General features: G+C 41.5%; 1 protein-coding gene across 3 annotated transcripts in view; it reads left to right on the forward strand.

Annotated features, from left to right (window-relative positions):
- Nucleotides 1–14,635: 14,635 nt before the first annotated feature.
- YES1 (YES proto-oncogene 1, Src family tyrosine kinase) overlaps nucleotides 14,636–21,583 on the forward strand; it is a 49,692-nt gene continuing 42,744 nt past the window's right edge. The window contains exon 1 of one of the 3 annotated variants that reach the window (XM_064507272.1): nucleotides 14,636–14,813. In XM_064507272.1, the coding sequence (XP_064363342.1) occupies nucleotides 14,651–14,813 (163 nt within the window). In that variant the 5' untranslated portion in view covers nucleotides 14,636–14,650. Of the gene's footprint in view, nucleotides 14,814–14,893; nucleotides 15,134–15,296; nucleotides 15,398–21,583 lie in introns of those variants that run through there. The other 2 variants (XM_064507273.1, XM_064507274.1) reach the window with 2 other exon arrangements.

Consider the following 21,583-nt stretch of genomic DNA (forward strand, 5'->3'; position numbering starts at 1 on the left):
TGAACCCAAAAGCTAATCTCAAATCCTTGAAATAAACCTAATTCTATTCTATCCCAGAATAGATCACGCTATCTAGCTTTTGTTACCCGGAACTTAAATTCAGCCTACCCTTCCTTCACCCTCATCAAATTCCTATAAGCCTTGGGAGACACTGAATTTTCCTGATTTTTTCAGACTCCCATGAACTGAACCCTAACATTAACCCTAACCCAACCACAGGGCTTACATATATCCCCCCAATCCACTTCAGCATGAGCCCAAACAGTGAGCTGTTTTCCCCCAGTTGTGTGAGTCCACAGCCTAACCCTTTGTGCCTCTGGCATTCAGCAATCATTTTACTTTTCAGCCCTCCTAAATTCTGGGTTTAAGCCAACCTCTAGCATTAGTTTTAATCAGAGATCAGAATTTAATCTGCAGTCGTGGCTAGCATCTTCATCCCCTGATACTTTTCTGGATCAACCCTTTCCATCTGGACCTTTAGCTGTAACTTTAGCCTTCATTGCAAGGACTCACATCTGATCCTACCCTGTTACCGAGAAACTGTCCCCTACAGGCAGCACTTCCATTCTAACTTTAAGGTTTCTGTAAGAATCCACAATAGTTCTGATTTTCATGCCTTACGTTTCTGAATCCAAACCTTTACCTCAGCACCAGGCTCAGAACTTACTCTTCTCAGATCTGCTGCCACAACCCTTCACCCTTGCCACCCCCAGCCATCGTTCTCTTTCTATGAAAGCAGCGCATGAATACGTCAGGATCTTGCAACGTCCTCCAAGAGAAGGGCTGGGGTTACTGTGGGAAAGAAGGAAGGAGATGGTGATTACTGGCCCATGATTCAGCCACGATTATGATTAAAGCTAAAATTTACTAGCAGAGCAGAGACCAATGAGTAACATCCATCACTAGTCCCTGGAAGGTGCATAGTGCTAGGGTAAGAGCTTCTGCCAGCAGGGCCGAGTGACTCATGCAAGGTTTGGGAAGGCTGCACCTAGCAGGGGATGGTTAATCTTCAAGTTAGGGTTTCAGAAGAATCATGCGCAAAAAGAGTTTTGCTGATTGCTGAGTTTTGCAAAGCCCCCAGGCCTTGTGCCAGGAACACCCAATGGCCTATAGTTAACTGGAGTACAAGTAGGGATCCATGGTTAATGTTTCAGCTGGAGGGAGGGACAGGATTATTAGTAAGATTCACACTGCCAATAAATGAAGATCGTGGTTTATTTATGGATTTTCCAAAGCCACAAGTTTTGGGAGAGAGAATGGCATAGGCATAGGGGGATTGCTTATGACAAGCTAGGAGAAATGGAGGCCGCTAGTCTGTAGTTATTCCAGGACTGGAATTATGGCTTCTAGGTGGAAAGGACTGAAAATTTCTGTTTCTTGCAGTTCTCAAGCCAAGTTCATCCTAAAATCAAGTTCTGATTAAAGCTAGGGTTAGAAATGGCATTACGTTTGGAATATGGGATAAGAAGCTGGGGCCAGGGGTGGGGGTTTGTAGCCAGTAGAGATGCCCAGGATTATAAAGGGGAATTAACACTAGAAGTTGAAAATGGCTTTGCATTATTTATTGGTCCCACAGGGACCATTTTAGGTACTTGAATTCACTTGTAGATCTTTGGGTTTCAGCAATGTTTTTTTCTAAAATGGGAATGGACACGCTCCCTTCCCCAGGGGAGAGTGGAACCAGTTGAAATCATGCAGAGGTATGAGGTACGGCTACAGTGGCGAATTCTGGGTACAGGAGCTTGAAGAAGGCTCAGATTACAGAGGACTAGGTAACGTGCCAGGATTTCAGCAGGGAGGTAACCTCTGCGGCAGGCACCCAGGGATATAGGCAGGCTGGTTCAAGTGGGAAGCAGTGCAGTATGGGATCGAAGCTGAAGCGCTGAGAGTGATATAATTGACTTGAAAGAGGGATGCAGCTGCATAAACTTCACATTCAAGCTCACTCTAGAGAAGGAGCTAACTCACATGATTCAAGGGTGATAAAGGAGCCCTTCTGCCTTTGGAGGCACAAAGGAATTCATGCTGAGATCCAAGAAGCAGTTTTCCCACGCACGTGGGTGCTCATTCCCATTTTTGCCCATCCGCCAGTGCGTACTTGCATGCCCCGTGGAAAGGCGTAACGAAATTACAATGTCAACAGTCATGAGAGCATTTGACCTGTTTTTTTTTTTTTACCTTTGTGCTAACCCACAGAGTGCTAAGCCGGCTGGGCCGTGTGAGCTGTCTCTTCGAGAGACCTGCAACCATAACTGTTCGTCTTGGGTCAGCCAGCTCAGGGCCAGTCTTCCTGCAGTTCTGTGTTAAATACACAAAATAGAGCTATACAGGACAAGTGTAAATATCCTACAGAGATACTAAAACAAGGCTTATATCCTCATCTGGTGTAAAGTACCGTATTACTGAATACAGAAATCTATACTTTCTACGGATACAAAGTGCCAGGTAAAGCACAGAGCAGAAGCACAACAGAAAAGCAAGTAGAAATACAAACTTCAAATACAGTGATTGGTGTGGAAATACAAAAAGGGCAGAAACTCTGCCACAGGTAACACAAAGGCAATATTTGACCACGATTCCTTATATGCAACTTTTGGAACAGCATTTTGAATTACCCCACCTGGCCGTGTCAATGGGTTGTGCTCCACTGCTCAGTGAAACATGCTGGCAGTGTAAGAACATGTTCAGACATAAAAATGCAAATCAACTTACCTAATTAAATTCTACATAGAGCAGTGGATCAAATTGCTTTATAACTGTTACCTTTTTTTTTAATTAACCATTTGCAGAGAGTAAGACAAATTCTTCCAGATTTGAGATTACACCAGGCTCTCTGTTAACTCTGTTCTGAGAAAGAATATCAGCACTGTGCCCCATAATAAAGAGCTGGTCCTTAAATGGGAGCTTATTTCATCAGAATGCTTTGTCTATTAAAATTATACAAAATGTTTCAATATTATTTCTTTGAAATTTATCTGTGAAAACTGGTATTCTCACAATGCTTTGCTCTTTTTTTGTATTATTACCCTTTTTCTCAGTGAACATATCTGCTTACGGATGACATGATGAATTATTATTTCAACAAAATTCTGAATTTCCTGATTTTATCTCTGGCAGAAACTCATTGTTTTCACACTAGTAACAAATAAAAAGAGAGTCTGAGTGTCTTTCACGGGAAAAATGAATTTCTTGTCTACTTTTTTTCTTTTCTTAGTAAGGGAACTATTGTCTGAATCTCTGTGAGCCCCTATATTGCATGGTGGGACTTGGACTTGCCAGTGTGCATCTTCCAAGTTGAGGGAGCTCTTGCTGTTGCTTCCCCTATCACCAGTGCTCAGAGCCCAGAGTTTAAATGCATTCATGAATTTAAATACACTCATTTTAAATACAGTCTTTGCAGGAATGGCTGAAAAAATGACATGGTGAGATTTACAAGTTTTCAAAGTTAAATCTTTAATGTGCTGCCTAACCTACTCCCTTCACAAGCATATTTGCATGCAAGAACAAGCAGTGTTTCCATTAGTGCACACAGGCAGGGTTCACGGGATTTGCACATATAGGCAACAAATGTAAACTACTTTGCAAGTCTGTGCTGGATCCTAATACTGAATTATTGCCCAAGTTAGTTCTAAATGTATACCTTTGATGCACGTAGCCAAACCAAGTCTGTTTTTCTTGCAGAATATATTGTGGTAGGAACTCCCACAAAAGTCAAGGGCAGAGAAGTTCCCCAGGGCACCTTTGAAAGACTTCCCCACAGACGGTTGTCTTCAGAGGCCGTCAGAGTTCAGACATTCCTAAGTTGCAGCTCATTTTTGAAGTTCTCCAGGAAGCTTTGCTGCAGTGTGGCCTCAGGGCACTTCTGCTATTTGCTTTTGTTTCATTTGACCAAAAAAATAAACCAGAAGGGGCACCATGAAACCAAAATAATCTACTTATCAGCAACCACAAGAGGGTGCAGTTGCATCTTATTAAATCCAGAGCCAACAGCAAACAAGAAATTGATTGCAGCAATAGCTGCCTGCAGAAACGTCTAACAAAACAATTACAGGAAAAATTTAATCCAGAGCAGTAAAATGGGAGAAAAAATATATTGAAACACTCTGAATGCATTAATAAACAAAACTGTTTCTCAGTTGACATTGGCTAAAAAAAACTAATGCACTTAAAATTCCTTTCAAACCGTAGCAGGATCCATTTGTAATTTGTTTTCTCTGAGCGCATGAAGAGCCCCAAGTGCTCCAAAGGGAAGCAATGGGCTATGAAATTCATTCTGCTGTTTTACTTTGGCTTCTCAGACATTCTCAGAAACAGCATGAAGCAAGCCAAGCATTTTCTGCTTTACCAGCATACGTCTGCAATGACGTTCTGGGCTTCAATAGTTAACTGTGAATTTATATGGGTGTGATGAAGCTCAGAATTGTTAGTGATTATTTCACATCTGTCTGACTAACACAGGTCATTTACATGATTATAGCTCTTATTAAGAAAGTCCCTAATAGACCCACTTTGGGGACAACCAACCCATCTTGAAAATTGTACACAAAGAACAAAAAAATGATAGGTGCCTGCAAGGACTAGAGAAATGATCATGTAATACAGCCGACCAAATGATCTGCGTACCAACAGGCAGTCACACTCAGATACCAGGCACAGTTCTGATGTGGTTCATTTCTGCACTCTTCATGGTCTGGTGTCACTGGCTATACTTGTCACTCCCTGAAGCCCATGTCACCCAAAGCAGTGGCTCTCCCTCTCTCAAGTCACTTCTGATCAATATGGATACTTTAATACAAGTTCGTGGGCTCAACCGTGGTGTAGCTGCGGGAAATCTGAGAGGCGGTGATATTCAGAGTGCTTGACTAGCTGATCTGTTAGTCACACCTACTCTCAAATGCAAGGAATTACGTGTTTATTATACTCAGCAAAGCACTTGATTAACTTGGGGAATGGGAAACACAGGCTCTGTCCTGTGTCCACTGTTGTCAGGATGAAGCTTGCCCTGATACAAAAGAAGCAGGACAAACTTTGTCATGTTTAAACCAACAGTTGCCCTGAAATATAGACACTGAGACAGCCATCAATTATAGAAAGTCTATAGAAAGCCTTCTCTTCTACTTTGCAGCCTCTTTGTGTAGTCAGTGACTCGAGGCCTCTTTTACAAAGCCAGGGAGTACAAAATGGCCTGGCAAGATATCTTAACTACCAATATCCTAAAGCTCTGACCAAAGTACATCATCCCATACCTCTCCCAAAAGTACTTACAGTTGTTGTTAAAACTGTTTCTGTGCCTTCTGTTAGAACTGAATTTAGCAGTATGTTTCTGAATAACAAATAAAACCGAATTTTGCTGTATGTTTCTAAAGCTAAAAGTAAACAAAGCTTTTGCTTTGTAGCCAGGGATCTTTTTTTCCAAAAGCAGAGTTCAGAGTTTTTAAAAAATGCCCAGCCCTAGCAAAACAGTTGTGAAATCTCATATGTGATTTTTCACCTCAAAGGCCTAGGTCTTCCACATTAGTTCTTTTTACATTTTTTAAACAAACATAGCTTTTGAGTGCCTCTGTGAAACATCATATTTTAAATGTGTTGAAACACACTAAGTCATACCACATGAATTTCATCACGTTACATTCAATGTGTATGAAATATATTTACCTTTATACTTAGAGTAAAACAGGGAGGTGATATACAATTCTTACTGCTAGGTTGGAGCAACCATAATATTCTCTAGGGAGAACATTTTCAAATGTGCTCGGTTTTGGCTTGACTCCTTTTCCTTATTACTGCTCCAGAATTTTCTGTCCATGTTTTTTAATACAAAAGCGGTTTCTGTAATATTGACTTTTTCCACAGGAAAAAGTTGGTTATGCCAAAACAATGTGATGTCCCTTTGGGAAAATAAAAGCGAATTGAGAATGTTTTGAACTGTCAAAAAGAATCTAAGTGTTTTGCTTCAGGATGGTTTGTCATTACTGGCCATGAGTTTGTCATGGTCTGGGTCCCTCAATTTCCCTGTCATCTGGGGTCCTGGATGGATTACATTTTCCATAAGGAACAATAGAGTCCCTTCTAGTGTGTTACAATGATGCGTCAAAGATGTCCCACATTTCAAAACCAAAATATTTTGGAACTTTCCGTGTTTTATTTTTCTCCTCATTTGGAAAACAAAAGCAAAAATATGTGAAATTATAGGACAGACGATCTGATTTTCAGTAGGCTCTGTTTTGAAAGAACTAGGACTAGGATATGCAAATTCCTGTGCTCTGGAAAACCCACTTTAACCAAAAGTGAAAGGAAAAACAAGCTGAAGGAAGCAGCATGTGAGCCACACTAATGTAATCTTCAATGCCATATATTTTTCTTTCATTAATATTTTTCTTCTTTCCTTTAACTACATTTGTTTCTGAGTTATTAACTAACATTGTCCCATTATTATGAGAAGATTGATAAATCTATGTATTTATCCCATCAGTTACAATTCATTCCATGGACAATGGAATATCACCTATGTGATGTTTGTCTGGCTTCCATAAACCATTAAATGAAATGTAGGAAACAAAGGTAAAGAATTAAATATGATGTTACTCAAAAAAAATCAAACACTTAAATATTACCTCCAAAGTTTTGCAGTTCTCTGAAACAACAGGATCAATTACTTACAAATAAAAATAAACAAATAAATAAATAAACAAACAGACAGGAATAGCTTCCACCTCCATTTTGTACGAAAACCCAAAACTTGGAGAAATGTATGTCAGTAAAAGCCTTTCTTTCTAAAATAAAAAAAAGTCCTTTTTCTGGCTTTCAGCTCTGAATTCATGGCATGTACTTAGCTTTCTCCTGAACCTTAATAGCAGCATTTTTTCCCCCTTTTGAAGACTTTAAATAAAAAAGTTCCGAAAAGCTGTGACAGACATCACCTGTTTAATCATCTGTGCTAGGGGAGTTTGGGTTGGGCTCTGCTCTTGTTTCCCCACTTGAGAATCAGATCCTAGAGAAGCCTGGTGATGAAGCAGCAGGATAAATCAGGAGCCCAGAAAATGAAAAGAAAGCAACTTGGAAGTAGTGTTTTCCTTATTTATACATCCCTGTATTTTTTTTAAGAACGGGTTGGAGGAAGGAATGGCAGCTACTACTTTCCCACAACAATTGCTGCATGGTGGGAGGTCCATTGCAGCCATACATTCTTATCCAATTGCAAAGAAATTCTGACTCAGTCTTTGAAGACATGCAATGGAGCATCTCCAGTTTACCTGGCAAGTAGGACTTGTGGGAGGATATGAAGATAGAGTTTTTGGAGGACTCAGATAAGTTCTACTAAATCCCTACGTGAGACTGACTGTGCAGTGTCTTACTTACCACCAGGTCAAATTTGGATGTATTATTAATAGACACCACAAAAGGCACATTCCTGCCATCAGCATGGCAGGCTTGCTAAATTTCAAATGACTGCTCCCAGTTTGGAAGAAGTAGTGCTTCTCTATGGAACAGCTGGAAGAGTTACTATTCTCTAACACGAGAAAAGAGCAGATTTTCACATTACAAGTGTCCCAACAGTATGACAGGCTATTACCACAAAAAAAATTAATCTAGGAAGTTGAAGTTGTAGGTTTCAGTAGGTAACTGAAAATTCTTACAAACAGAAGAATTAGGCATCATCAACTGGTGGAAATGGTACCAGCTCTGTTTTTAATAAATTCAGGTTTCTTCCATCTCTTAATGTGTCTTTCACATATTAAAAATCAGTTTTTCCACAGGTGCATCTTCTACAGTATATGTTACCTCAACTACCTTACTCATGATGATCTCACTTGTCCCAGTGCAGATTCTTTGGGAAGAATGAGAGGCTGGCACTGCTTCAGCAGTGCAAAGCAGGTAACAATGAGAGAAAAAAAGAATATTATTCTGGAGCACGGTGGGAACTGAAAAAGCTGCATGTAGGGCCAAGAAAAAATTAAACATCAGGGAACCAGAACCATCTGTTCTTCCCTATTCCCCACCACCACTGTCTCCTCAGCTATCAATGCAACGACATTTGGATTTCCCAGATTCTGAGGCCTCAGTCAGACTGCTCTGGCTGCAGCTAAAGTGGGGTAAGAAGTCACAGACTTCCTCCATATGCTGTTATTTCTTTCCTTATATCAGTAGGGACAGCTATATATATGTCACTCCCTAGAAAGTCTTCATCAATATAATCTAGCTTTTTAGAAAACTACTATTAGGAGACTTGAACTGACTTAGATTGTGCTGACAGAACTACAAAACTACAGGAAAAAATATGCTTGCCATTATGCTGGCAGATCTGAGGGGATCGTAACTTCAGTTAAAGGAACAGTGATGAGAAAAGGGAAGATGGGGGAGATACAACAGAGAAACAGGCTAAACAGGCATGACTGACTGCTGTCCAACTTCTCTGAACCCTGCACAACATTTGTGTTTACCCGTAATGGTGAACGCAGTGACGTTGAACAGCTCCACCTGAATCTGAAGCTCCAATCCAAGGATTTGCTTGGCATCTCAGACTGAGAGGATGATTTTTTTTCCCTGGAACTAGTCTGAAAGTAACAAACTTCATCACATTCATCTTTAAGCTAAGAAGGAAGGCTTTCTGGTGCCCAAGATTGTCACAGACAATTATCCTCAAAACATTATAGCAACATCAACAACCTGGTGCATAAAATTCAGAAGATATCTTAAGGATTAATACATAATAAAGGGTACACAAGCTTGTGGATTCTGTCCATCCTCGGTCAGAACTGGGGCTCAGAGGAAAGGACCACACACAGCTTTGAGCAAGGCTGGGTACAGGAACTAACTACCACCAATGAGAAGGAGGATGAGCAAATAATTTCAGCTGCAGAGTGCTAAAGGTGTTCAAGAGACAGAAAAGTGAAACAGGAGAAATAGGGGGAATACTGCAGGGACGAGGATGTTGGAGTGGATGAAGGAAAGGCTGATTAGGAAAGGCCGGTCCCACAGGGCCATTTTAGGATTATGTATGTAGTTAAAACATCTTTGTAAAAAGACAGCTGTTGAATTCTGTTTCACTTTGCTCATTTGATGAAGTCATGTATTGAAGCTTGTAATAGCATATGCATTCAAGAGGTAAAATTCAGGATCCCCTGGAAAAGAACTGAAATTGATGCAGACTGATTGAACAGCTCACACTAAATGCTGTATTAACTTGAATTTTGCAGCTAATAACATTATTAAGCATGCTTCTTCCACAGTAATTTCTTAGGCAGCATAATTACTATAACCAACATGTATATGTGCAAACCTCCCAAAGTCAGCAGAAATTGCTCCTTTATACCAGCCGCCAAATGAGGTCAGAAGTCCCTTAAAGGGTATGAACAGAATCTAGCATTGATGTTAAAACTAAAGCTAGGACCAGGTCAGCTTTAACACATGTATTTCTTTTTCCCTTATTGTTTGTTCTTTTCTTTTCTGAACAAGAGTATATGACCTGCTTTGTGAGGAAGGGAGCATACGTTCCAATCTCTTAGAAGAACACAGTGGCCCAATTAAAAGCATTAAGGTTTTCTGGACATGTATGATTTCACAGGCTTCAGATCTTTCATGTGTGAAATTCAAATGAAAGACCTGTATCTGTGAGGCTTCCAAGTTAAATCATAAAAGAATCAGAGATACAAGATATGTAGCTGCTGTCAAAGCAGGGATTAGTGTTAAGTGTTCATCATATATAACATTGCCCTTGAAACAAAAGCGGTAGCTATTTTAAGTAACCATAAGCAATACTCATGTGCAATTCAAAGGAGATCGGCTATAAAGAGATAAAGATTAGAGTACAGCAATAGGGCTTTCATTATACAGTGTAATCCAGCGTGTCTGATATAACTGGATGTGACACAAATGTAAATAGCAACAGGTTTAGAAGTGTGGGATTTTCCTAGATAAAGTATAACAACCTTTCAAAAATGTTTAAATAATTTCAAAAATAATACGTTTGAATCACTGTATTTTAAAAAAACCCTCACCACACTTTCTGAAAGTATAAAATGCGTAAGTAATTTGTCATGTTTCACAAGAGCAGATGGAAATGTTACTTAAGAATGGAATATTTGATCTTGTAAACAGATGTGAGTAGCAAACACAAAGATCCCAGCCATTTGGAGATGCTGGATCGTTCTAAGGTGAAACTGGGCATTTGTGACAAAAACTTTTTAAAGTTTAGCATAAAGGTTAAATAAAATGCTTGTTTCAGAATAGGAAACAATGACAAATCCATCACTCAGTGACTTCACACTCTATCTCCTTACTGAACTGCTATATTCATATGTAATTTGCATTACACGCAAGGAAGATGTTTGACTTTTAAAAATCAACTATTTCATTAATAGATTCGCTTCTAGGGATTAACATGACAAAACAAAAACTACCCACTTATTTAACTAACTCTTAGAATAATAAGATTCAAAAGAACCATCTATGTTTCAATAAGAAGCTTTGTTAAACTCCCAGTTCTTAGAAACATTTACTTAAGTGCTTAAAAGTAAGCATGTGAGTGATACTAATTTAGGGCATGAAGAAATGCTTTTTGTAGTATGACCACGCAGTACAAGAAGCAGTGGGAACCTGGCCCATGAATTTTAGGAGATGCTGCTATAAAATGCCATTATTTTCCACATCTTTAAAGAGCAAGCGATAGCTAGGATGAGGCCTTAGCTACCATAGTTGTTTACTTCTCAAAATGAAGCAATGAATTTAGGTCCAGTGTAACTTCATCAGAGGGAAATTTCTCTCCCTGTGTTGTGCATTCATAGTACCATGGGAAATTTTGCATAGCTGTGGCTCATGGGGTTCCTTTTTAAAAATATCTAATACTATCACATAGTGCTCTATACCTAAAGTAATGGAAAAACCCACGCAAATAATTCTATTACTCCAAAGCCACTTTCTACTCCCAAGAAAATATTGTAAACCATTATTGCTATTTTATTCCATCAGTAACTGTTCTGAAACATTTTGTTGCTGTCTTGCAAATATAGCAAATAAAGAACAAGTAATGTCTCCATTACATAGAACACCTTTCTACACTCAGTTGAGCATGAAATATAGCTTGCCAATAATTTGTCTTTACAACACCAACTTCATAGTTACTTTAAAGCAATACGGAAGTTAGAACTTCTAGGTAAACAAATGTTATTAGGTCTTCAAGCTTCTTCTACAAATAGCAACAAAATATTTAAAAATAAACATAAGCTAAATTTGGTACCTAGGCACACATAGCCACTAAGTGATTTATAATTATTTTCTTTAAACGAAAAATTCCTTTTAAAGGAACCATGTACCATTACAATATTCTTCTGTTTGTTCCAGTTTATTGGAAAACAAGCCCACCAATTCTTTCCAAGAATCTCTCAGTGTTTCCAAGTTACTACATGCCTATAATACGTACTATACGTTAACCTTTGGCATGCACTGTCAAAGCTCTTCAGAAGTTCAGTCTGCCCATTGCCTTCCAGATCTCAGGATAAAGTTTTGCATTCCTCAGTTACAAATCACTGAACCCACATCAGTGCCTGAAATATCTTAGTCTGCATTACTCCATCTTTATTCCTCTGCTGCTGCTACTACTTCTTTCTGCTCTTACACCTGTATTCCCTCTCATAACCCTAAAAATACTTCATTTGGCATAATATGTACCTGCTTCTACCGTTCATTAGGTAATCTGAACCCAAAAAAGTCATTTAGAACTGTATAAGCCTTCTCCAGAAATTCATTCAAAAATAGGCAATTTTTCAGATAGCCTACATTTAGGAAGATATTTTGCTTGTATTATTTGCATGTATCTTTATGGTTTTGTTAATGCCAACCTCGACAGACGGATGTCTCTTAAGATACTGAAAATGGAATATATTTGACAAGTTAGTGAACACTAAGCCTGTCTAAACTAAACTGCTAGTCAGGCAATTGTATCCACAAATGGCAGCACCAACCGCTAAAGCAGTAACATCTCAAACCAGTCCTTTTAAAACATAAGTGCAACTCCTCCACTTCCTTCTTGTGCAAAGTCAAAAATATTAACTTAAACCAATAGAAAAAAAAAACAGAGGAGAAATTCCTAAAAGCCAGCACTGGTCTCAGCTGACTGTCAATGTGAGCAGTGCCTGTTACAGCTCATGTCTGCTGAGCAAACGACAAGTGGTTTAAGTTCATCTTTATGGCTTAGCACTGCAACAGATTTTAGAGCCCACTCAATAATAGCAGAGCAATACTGCAAGAACTACCATCACCTAGGTAAAATGTGGTGACAGGTTGCAGGCTGACTCACAGGCAGAAGGTGGCAATGACACTGCAGTCCCCTCCAATGCAGAATTAAACAGATTGAACTACCAGCAGTTTGATGGTTTAAAATCACGTGTTCAACATTTCCTAACAAAAATTAGGAAGATCCAGACTGCCACTAATGACTGCAAGACAGTTTAAAAGCACCCAACTTTTCTGCTGAAATGAAAGCATGTCCAGCCTCCAAGACTCCAGATCAGAATCCTGATTTTTTCTTCCACATCCACGCAGCATGGGTCTGAGTTTGGTTTTGGTTACGAGATTCGTCATCTGGTCTTCTCCCAAACTACTGTGCTACTTAATCACACTGTGCCTGAAATTAAGCCTGCAAGTCTCTTCACTACTGAGAAAAGTTGATCACTGGTGCAGCCCCAGTACTAATTGTGGGATTATGTCCAGACAGCCAATTGCACAAATACATGTAAGACAGCAAGCTGAGGCCATAGTTAAGTTGTTCAGTCTTTGAGAATCCCACCAATTCATTCCTTATATTGATCTGAAGGAGAGAAAGCAATCAGAGAGGTACAAGGGACAGGAGAATCAGCCCTTTGTTCAAGTTTTCCCAGATAACCTTTCAGCGCCTCATGGGCACCACCAGGTGTTGAGAGAAAGGTCTGCTGTTTAATCCCAGGCCTGCCACCTAGGAGCGAACTGCAATGACAGCTGGCAAGACCCAATGTCTTTAACTATGAAGCTTTTGCCTACATTTCATACATCTCTTAAAAAAATGAATAACTTGGAAACATATTGAAGATGTTTACATAGTTAGGGCTCAGTCTGTTTTACTGATGCACAAGTTTTATCACGGTGCTGTAACTACGCAGCACTGCCTGCCTGCGCACAGAAAAACACGACTGATAGCGGAGGTCTTTGTCCTCTTTGAGACTACTGTAAACCCAGCCAAATCTGCGAAGCGGTGACAGACCCAGAATTTCAACCAGCCATACTTAAGTAATTCATTGCTCAAGTCAATTTGTAAAACTCACTGTTAATTTTCAAATTAAAAATCAATTCTGCATAATGTGATTTAGGCTCCTGACAGGACAGGAACATGATAAACTCTAACCACTCTAACAGGATTACATGAATGGGATTTATGGTAAGGAGTCTCAAAAGCTAAAACACTTTTGCTTTTTTTATATCTTGCTAACTGCTTAAAGTACTAATGGCCCAGTAAGAGCAATTACATGTATTTTTTTTTCTATCTTAAATTAAAAATGGCTTTATTCTGCAAATGTTGTCTAGGAGAGAAATTGGACCTCCTGTTTCAAATTTGTTTTAAAGATTAAAAATAAATTGTATTATTAGATTATCATTACTGATTAATACAATTACATTTTATATTCAACCCTTGAAGCAACTATACATGCAATAGATGTAAATGTTACTCTAGGGCCAAATTTGACTATTGGAGAGCTGAAAACCATAAAAGATAATTCTGAATGATAGTTGCTGGTTTGCATGTGTAAGCTTCAATAGCTTTGGCTGTTTGGGCTCTTTTTTTTTTTTTTGCTACACTTGTACCTGTGCAATTGTGAGGGTTGCATGCTTTTCAATGTGACCTTTCTCTTTGAAGCCCATCTCGACAAAAATCCAATTTTTATTTCCTTTTTTATTATTTCTTTAAATGTGAAACGCTGACTTCTGGAACCATGATTAGCAGGCAATCCATAACACCAGATATCCCAGAGCCCACGTCACGTCACCAACGGGCCTGTTCTTGGTGGGCTCAATGCTCGGGTGCCTTTTGCCGTGTAACACCCAGCTTTCCCCGAGCCGCGAGCGAGGCTCCCACCAGCATGCCCTCCTCTGCCGGAGCAACTGGGTTAACACTCCAGAGAGGGGAATACCGTCTCACAGCTGTTTCGCTCAGATAAATTCAATATACCAAACCTAAGCCGTGCCCATCTGGCAATCTCTGGCTGAAGAGTTTTAATGTAATTTTGATAGGCCCCTTTTTTTTCCTCTCTCTCTCTCTCTCTCTCGCATCACACCAAAGAGAACCGCGCTGCTGCTGAAATCTCCTAAATTCGGCTTTTTCTTTTGGGAGAAACTCACTGAAGCCGTAAGACCTTACAGAGGGTGAAAGAGAGGGAGAACAGCTCAGCTCTGACGGCACCTGGCACCCACGGGTAGCTTCCCCAAAACGGGGAAGCTGCCCCCCAAAAGGGCCTCGCCTCTGCCCCCACCAGCCACGGCCGGCAGGGGAGGGGAGGGGGCGGCCGCCTCACCCCACCTCGGCGGCGGCTGTTAACCCGCCCCGACCGCCTCGCCGACCCCGGGGCGGGGAACCCCCGGCCGCGGCCCCGCGCCCGCTGCCGCCGCCCCGCGCGCCTCCACCATGTTGTCTCCGTGCGCGGCGCAGGGGACCCCGCCGGCAGCCCCGGGGGCGCCCGGCTCCTCCCCGCCGCCGCCGACTGGGCGGGGGGCCGCCGTCCCCAGCGCGCAGGCGAGGCCAGGCGAGGCGAAGCGCGCCCGCGGCGCACGGGACGGCAGGAGGCGGGGTGAGCGCGGCGGAGCCGCGGCGGCGGGGGGAAAGGGCGCCGGGGAGGGAGGGCCGGGAGGCGCCAGCGGCGGCGGCCCGGCCCGGCCGCGGGGGCGGGGAGTCTCCTCCTCCCCGCAGTGAGGCTCCGGCTCCCCGCACGCACCGGAGCGCCCGGCTCCCTCCTCCTGCTCCTCTTCCCTCCTCCCTCTCCCTCCTCCTCCTCCCCCCCTTCCCTCCCCGGGTCGCCGCGGCTCCGGGAGGAGCGGGGGGGGCCCCGCTTCCTTCCCTCCCCCCCTCCTTCTCCCACCCTCAGCGCCGGGAGCGCCCAGGCAGAGGCAGGTGAGGACCGGGCCGCGTACCCGCTCCCCCCCCCCCCCCCCCGCCCCGCGGGAGAGGCGGCCGCGATGGCGGCGGTGGCAGCGCCCGCCGAGGCGCTAGGCCCCGGCCGCCCGCCCGCCCCCGGCATCTCCCCACGGGGTGGCCCCGCGCCCTGGGGGCGGGCGGGCGTGGGGGGGGGCGTCTCCTCCTCCCCGCAGTGAGGCTCCGGCTCCCCGCACGCACCGGAGCGCCCGGCTCCCTCCTCCTGTTCCCCTTCCCCCCCCGGTAACGCCTCGGTTTGCGGAAAGTTTCTCGGCAACTTTCTCGCCGCGGGCGGGCGCGGGCCGGGCCGCCCCTGCGGCGAGGCCGCCGACGGCGGGGCGGGACGGGGCGGCCGGAGCCCCCGGCGCCGGGGCCGGGGCCGGGGCGGGGGAGGGAGCAAGTTTGTGCGGGGCTTGGGTGCTCCTCCCCCCGCCGCAGTCCCCGCGGTTCCCGGCGTATGCCCGGCTGGGTTACGCCTCGGGTTTCCCTTGCTTTTTCTGTTTTGTTTCCCGTGTGGCTGCTCCTAACCTGTGGGTGTTATTTCGAGGCGTTGCTGTAAGGTTATTTGTTCCCTTTCGGTGGTTTTTACTACTCCGGCTCCTCATGACCGTACCCGGTGCAGCCCAGGCCCCGATTCAGTGACTCAGTGTGCACAACCCAGGGCCAAAACCCCCCCGGTAGGGCAGCGTTGGGGCTGAGGAATGTGAAAGGACGAAATTCAGGAAATTGATTTCCAAATCAGCTCGCTTGGCCCGGCTGCATATATGTAACTATTTTCTATTTTTTGCTCTGTGTTCTGGTTTGTATCTCTCCATCTAGCAGGAACATGACTACTTTAAATTTCTGAGTCATTAATTTAAATATTCAGTCATCACACTTCATCAAACCTCCTCATGTTCCTTACAGTTAAAAAAATGTATTGAAAACCCATAGGCCCCGATTCCTGCGGAGACTGTGTGTAACTTTCTGTGCTGTGTAGATCTGTAGACATGCTGTGTGTTAAGTTATGCACAAGTGCCTTCAGGCAGAGGGCTATTTTATTTTCTTTTTTCGATGTTATACAATATTACAAATACATAGTTTTACTGCATTTATTCCAAAATGGGCCATTCCAGATGTCTGGAATGGATATGGGTCACTTAGTATGGTAAAACTGGAGTACAAATACCTCTGGATCTCACGATTGTTAAGGAGGTTTATTCAAGCCTACCTAGCAAATTTAAACCTCAGCAGAGGCTGGTTGTTAATTAAAAAATAGCTGTTTGAATTTAGTTGATCAGGCAGAATGATCCAAAAACAGTTTAAAGCTTAGACAGTGTTGCTAAGGAAGGTATATTTTTTTTATCTTAATAATTCAGCTGAATTAAATTTCAGATCAGTCTTGCAAGCAAAATGTACCTTTAGTCAAAGAAGCAAGATTAAGAGTATTTTCTTTCGTTTTTGGAAACTGTGACCCTAAATGAAGAACTTGTAATAAAATTGCTTTGTCAGTTACATTTGTAGCATCTCTGTCAGGATGTAATATGGTTCTACCATTACTGCCTGTGTCTGCAGACTTCATAAATTTAAGAATTGATCCTTACCGGATAATAAAGCCTTTTACTTTCAGTTGTTTCCAGTGCATGTTTGTAAATTTAGCGAGGGGAGGTTCCAGCTGAATTCATGCTCAGGCTATGGGTATGTGAAGACTATGGGTATGTTTTGTGCAGCTAGGGTGTAAGGGTTAATTTCAGGATGAGCTAGTATTTGTGACGTGAACAGAAGGAGAGCAGCGCTGGCCCTCAGAGGGACTGTGTTGAACTTCAGAGAAAAATAAACAATACCAGGCAGGTAAAACTGTGACAATGGCTGGTGACAGTGATTGCTAATGATTCTAGGGGTTTTGTTAGCTTTATTTCCTCAAGAAGTACAGCGCAAGGGCAACTGCAACGTTCGTGTGTCTGTCATTCCCTCTAGTAACTCTTCCAACTGTTGGCCATTATCAACTAAACTTGGCAGCAGAGGTCTCAGAGATGGACAATTTCCACAAAATTTGTGAAAGTAGGGGTGTCAGGTAGAAGAGAGCTGTTACTTGCACACCAGAGCATTCACATGAACACTCATCTCAAGTTTGAAATTGTTACAGGCAATTAGGCTTCATTGGTTTTGCTGTTTGCAGAGCTCCTCGAGTACTTTTCAGTAACATTTTAATATTTAAACCGCAGTTTTACTCCTCATGCTATCTGAAGAGCTCCATTTGGAATGAGAGTGAGCCCACAGTAGCTTTAATTTGTATTTCATATTATAAAGTGGGATTTCGTTTGGAGTATTTGCCAACTAACCATTCTTTGTCTATGAAACAAATGAAGTAAACTAAAAGTATATTTAAACATCTAAGTTACTTGAAATAGCTAAAAAAAAAAAAAAAAAAGCTGTACTTAATAAATCTGTGGTTACTTTGGTGTGCGGCATGCTGTGTAACAGAATTAATTCTTGAAAAAGTGCAATTTATAATTTAGTTTTTAAATCAATGTTCTTGTAGCAGAGCAAATAAATACACTTCTGAAGAATGCTCTTTATTTTGATGTTTGCATACTTCCTGCAACCCCAGAAGAACAAATCAGAACTGTGTTCGCTCTGGTAGACGGTTGTTGTCACGTGACAATGATGTGAAGGTCTGCGTGGTGGCAAATGTCCGTTTATATGGCCAAAGTTTACTTTACGAACAAAGTGCTTACATGATTTTACTCTTCTTTTATGCCCTAGCTGTGGATGAAAGCAGTATATTGAGTAGATAATTCCTTGTGTTCAGACCATTGCCAGTTTGAATAAACTACCCCAGCGTTAATTTGAAAATTTGTGTCAGTTAGGAATACTTGAAGAATGCTTGATTATTCTGCACTGTCATATTAAGCATCCTTTTTCAGATAGGACACCTTCCATGCATATATACTCTGTGTGGCTTTTGAGAAATCCTTGTGAAAGGTTTTGGGCTCCTAGCACAGGAAACCCTCTGTTAGTTGACAGAACAGATTCATTACTGAGGGAGAAATGTAGTTCTTCGAACTACTGTAGCAGTACAGTTTAATTTTTATCCTGGAGGAACCACTTCTGAAGTGAACCGCCCACCACAAGGAGATAGACCATTCTTGTATCATTTTCTATATTTAATTCATTTTTGTCCCCTGTAAGAATGTCAGTGGGATGCTGCTTTATAGTAATGGATTTTTATGATGTGGCAGCCATTTTTTTTCTTTGATAAAAACTGTCTTACAGTTGCCATATGGTAACTTCTTTCAATCACTGCAGTCCTGGGCTGCATTCAAACCAATGACTTAGAGCTGTAGAGCTCCAGATTGCATTGCCACTTGCCAGTTTCTGAATGCAAACCTGGACAAAGTCCCATGTGTATGCTGAATTTAGTAGGGAAAAAGGTAATATTGAAAAGATACTGTCAACTAACTGTAGGACAAGTTCAATTATAGTTTTTAAGAGGTCATTCTTACTGCCATGTCTGTCTATGGGAATATGATTTACTCTTACTGGTGCCAATGCAGCAGAGCAGAAGCTGGTGCCTAAGCACTTCAAAATGAGTGGGACTGCTCCCTTAGGTAAAGTTAGCGTGCAAGCTTAGGGACTAAGATGATAGTAACATTAACGATAGAAGTAAAGTAAGTAAACGTAATTATTTACACGTGAGTTTTGTTCTCTCTACCTTTAAAAACATGTATTTTTTTTAAAAAAAGTATGAGATAGCTCAAAATAGCAGAATTAGAATAATACTAAGCTTGGAAATATCAAACTTCCCTTTCCATCACTTCAGGCAGGCACCTACAAAGAGCACCAAGTCTCACACTGTGTCCCAAAAGTCGATAAGTCAAAGCTTCAGTCAGCTGAAATGAGCCCTTTAGTTAAGGGTCTCCCCTGAGGACTGCTAACCATGGCTTTTATCATAGCCCTCCAGCCTCCTGGTATGCCCCTGGTACCTTGTAGGGACCATCAGTAAGAAAATCCTTAGTTGTGTTGGCTGTTAGAACTGAGACTCGGGGTTTGTTTTGATTTCTTCTTGACTGCAGTAATGGATAATGTTACAGGATGTGGTTGGGGAGTGCAGGGGAAGTAATGACCACTGAAGCCTCAGATTGGTATTATCTGTTTTTCAATACCTTGAATAATGTAAGATGTCACATAGGAAATTAGATAACTTTTTCTTTTTAATGGCTGATCTCACTCTCTCTTGTTTGGTTTTTGGAAGGTGATGGTTGTGTAAGACATAGATGTTATATATACATACTAGATTCTCGTAGAAGTTTACTTAAATTCTTGAATTCTGATGGTGCTGCTGAACTTTAAATAATTTGTCTTTTAAATTGGTACTTTGTGGGGGAGAAAAAATTCTTGCGGCTTAAGATACAAGTTTCTGTGGTTTTCTTCACACCAGAAGTCTAGAGAAGTCTGGGAAAAATAAATGACTCCTCAGAAGCCTGGAGCTACCCTTTCTGTTCAGATTTTAGGATCTGCTGGGCCAGGCTTACATATGTGAATAACTTCATTTAGTTCCAGACAGTGGAGTTGTTGAGTAAACATACTCATGTAAGTAAATTTTTTTGTAGGTCAGGGCCTAAAACTTGTTTCTGGGGAAACTTTCAGAAGCATTTTGTGGTAACCTGATATTTAAAGTTAGTCTTCATATTAGAAGACCTTGGCTCAGTGGGGTTAACTTCCTCCGTCCCCCAAAGCACCTTGTAGTCTTGTACAAATGAGCCCTAATGGTGTTTTAATCATGGTGTGAATGACACAGCATGAATGCAGTCAGGTCTCAGGTATGCTTGCAAGGATTGATGGCCTTACAGCAAAAGAAAGTTAGGAAGAGGACAGCAATATTTATGTTTATCCTGTTCTTAATGTTTGTCCTTCATTGTTCAGGCAAAGTTTCTGATATTTCCACTAAGTGCATGCAATGTTCTCCTTCAGGAAGAAAAATACAATGTCTAGGTTAAAGGTTTGAAAAGTTTCAAGCATACTTAATACGCTTACAATTGTAAGAAAAGACAGTGCTTGTTGTGAGGTATTTAAAGGTTAATCAGAGGCCACTGTGAGTCTCTTATCTATTGCCATTGTATAGCAGTATAACTGTTTTGGCAGTCAGCCAGGAAGAGAAGACTTGAAACAAATTAATACTGGACAGTCTTATTTAAAATAAGTTGTTTTAAGTATGGTTAGATAACAAAATTAATATTTATGCTTAGAATTTGACAAAGGAAACTAGGTCTGAGTTATTATGTATAGTATTTTCCTCCTTTTCAAATACATTTTATTGGAAACTGAAATCATGACCTATAGTTGTTAGCACAGAAAAGATCAAAAAGCTCCAAAATGTTTATGTATACTGTACTCTTCCTTCCTATACTATTCCTGTTTGTGCTTGTTTATTACCAACCTGGCTTGCTCAATGCTAGTGTTATATTCCTCTAGCAACAGCACCCCAACATCCAGATGCCGAAAGGACATGCCAAGGGTCGCATTGCCGCAGGCTTTCTTGGTTCTTACACTGCTTTCCTGAACATCCACTATTGCCCCCCATCTCAGACGATGGAAACTGGTGTTGGGCCTCTGGTCTGACTCATAGAGATGTTTGGCCTTAGACAGACTTTTGGTGTGATTCATGACAGCTGTTCTTTCAGTAGGCTTCACTTAATGAACACGTGCATCAAAGATGAGAAACGTTAAGATTATGGTTTTGGTGAAAGCATGTTCCATTCAAAAAACTAGTCTACAATTAATGTGCAGAAAATATTCTAGCTTTGAGAATGTCTGTGCCTTGAAAATATACATGCCTGTTAATGTCTTCTTTCCCACAGTCTGGCAAAAGAATGTTAGAGTCAAAGAGCAATTATTGTGTGGTTGAGGAGGTAAATCCTAACTGAAGTGCAAAAGTTCTTTATTTTACCGTGAACTGCTTAAAATAAAAACAGGAAGTCAATAGTACATCTTCAAGATATTTTTACAGCTCTCTTGTCTCTGCTTTAATTCTGGCATTATTTTTCTGAATGTCTGCAGTTTGAGATTAAAGCCTTATCTGAGTGGTTTCCGAACTGAGGTCTTCAGAAGCATGTTAACAGGCAAACTTTGTAACATTTCAGTAAGAAGTTTAACAAGGTTAATCTCTGAGAAACTGAGAATTAAGCAATGTGTAGATCTGAAGTATGTTTGGAGACAATCATTTTGTACTATTTAAAAATCAAAAATCTGCCCTAAACCTAACAACAGTCTTCAAGTTCTTTAGAGAAGTGGCCTTTAAATTCAGGTTAGGAGTAAGCAAAAGTGAGATGAAACAGGAGGAAAGCATATGGCCATAGTAGTTAGCGTTTAGTGTCCCTTTTGTCGTAACTTCTTGAACTGAAAAGAGAAGGTACCAGCAGAATGTTTTACCTTTTAGTGTTTTTAGTA

The sequence above is a fragment of the Dromaius novaehollandiae genome, chromosome 2 (genome assembly GCF_036370855.1).
Source record: "Dromaius novaehollandiae isolate bDroNov1 chromosome 2, bDroNov1.hap1, whole genome shotgun sequence".
Classification (NCBI taxonomy): Eukaryota; Metazoa; Chordata; class Aves; order Casuariiformes; family Dromaiidae; genus Dromaius; species Dromaius novaehollandiae.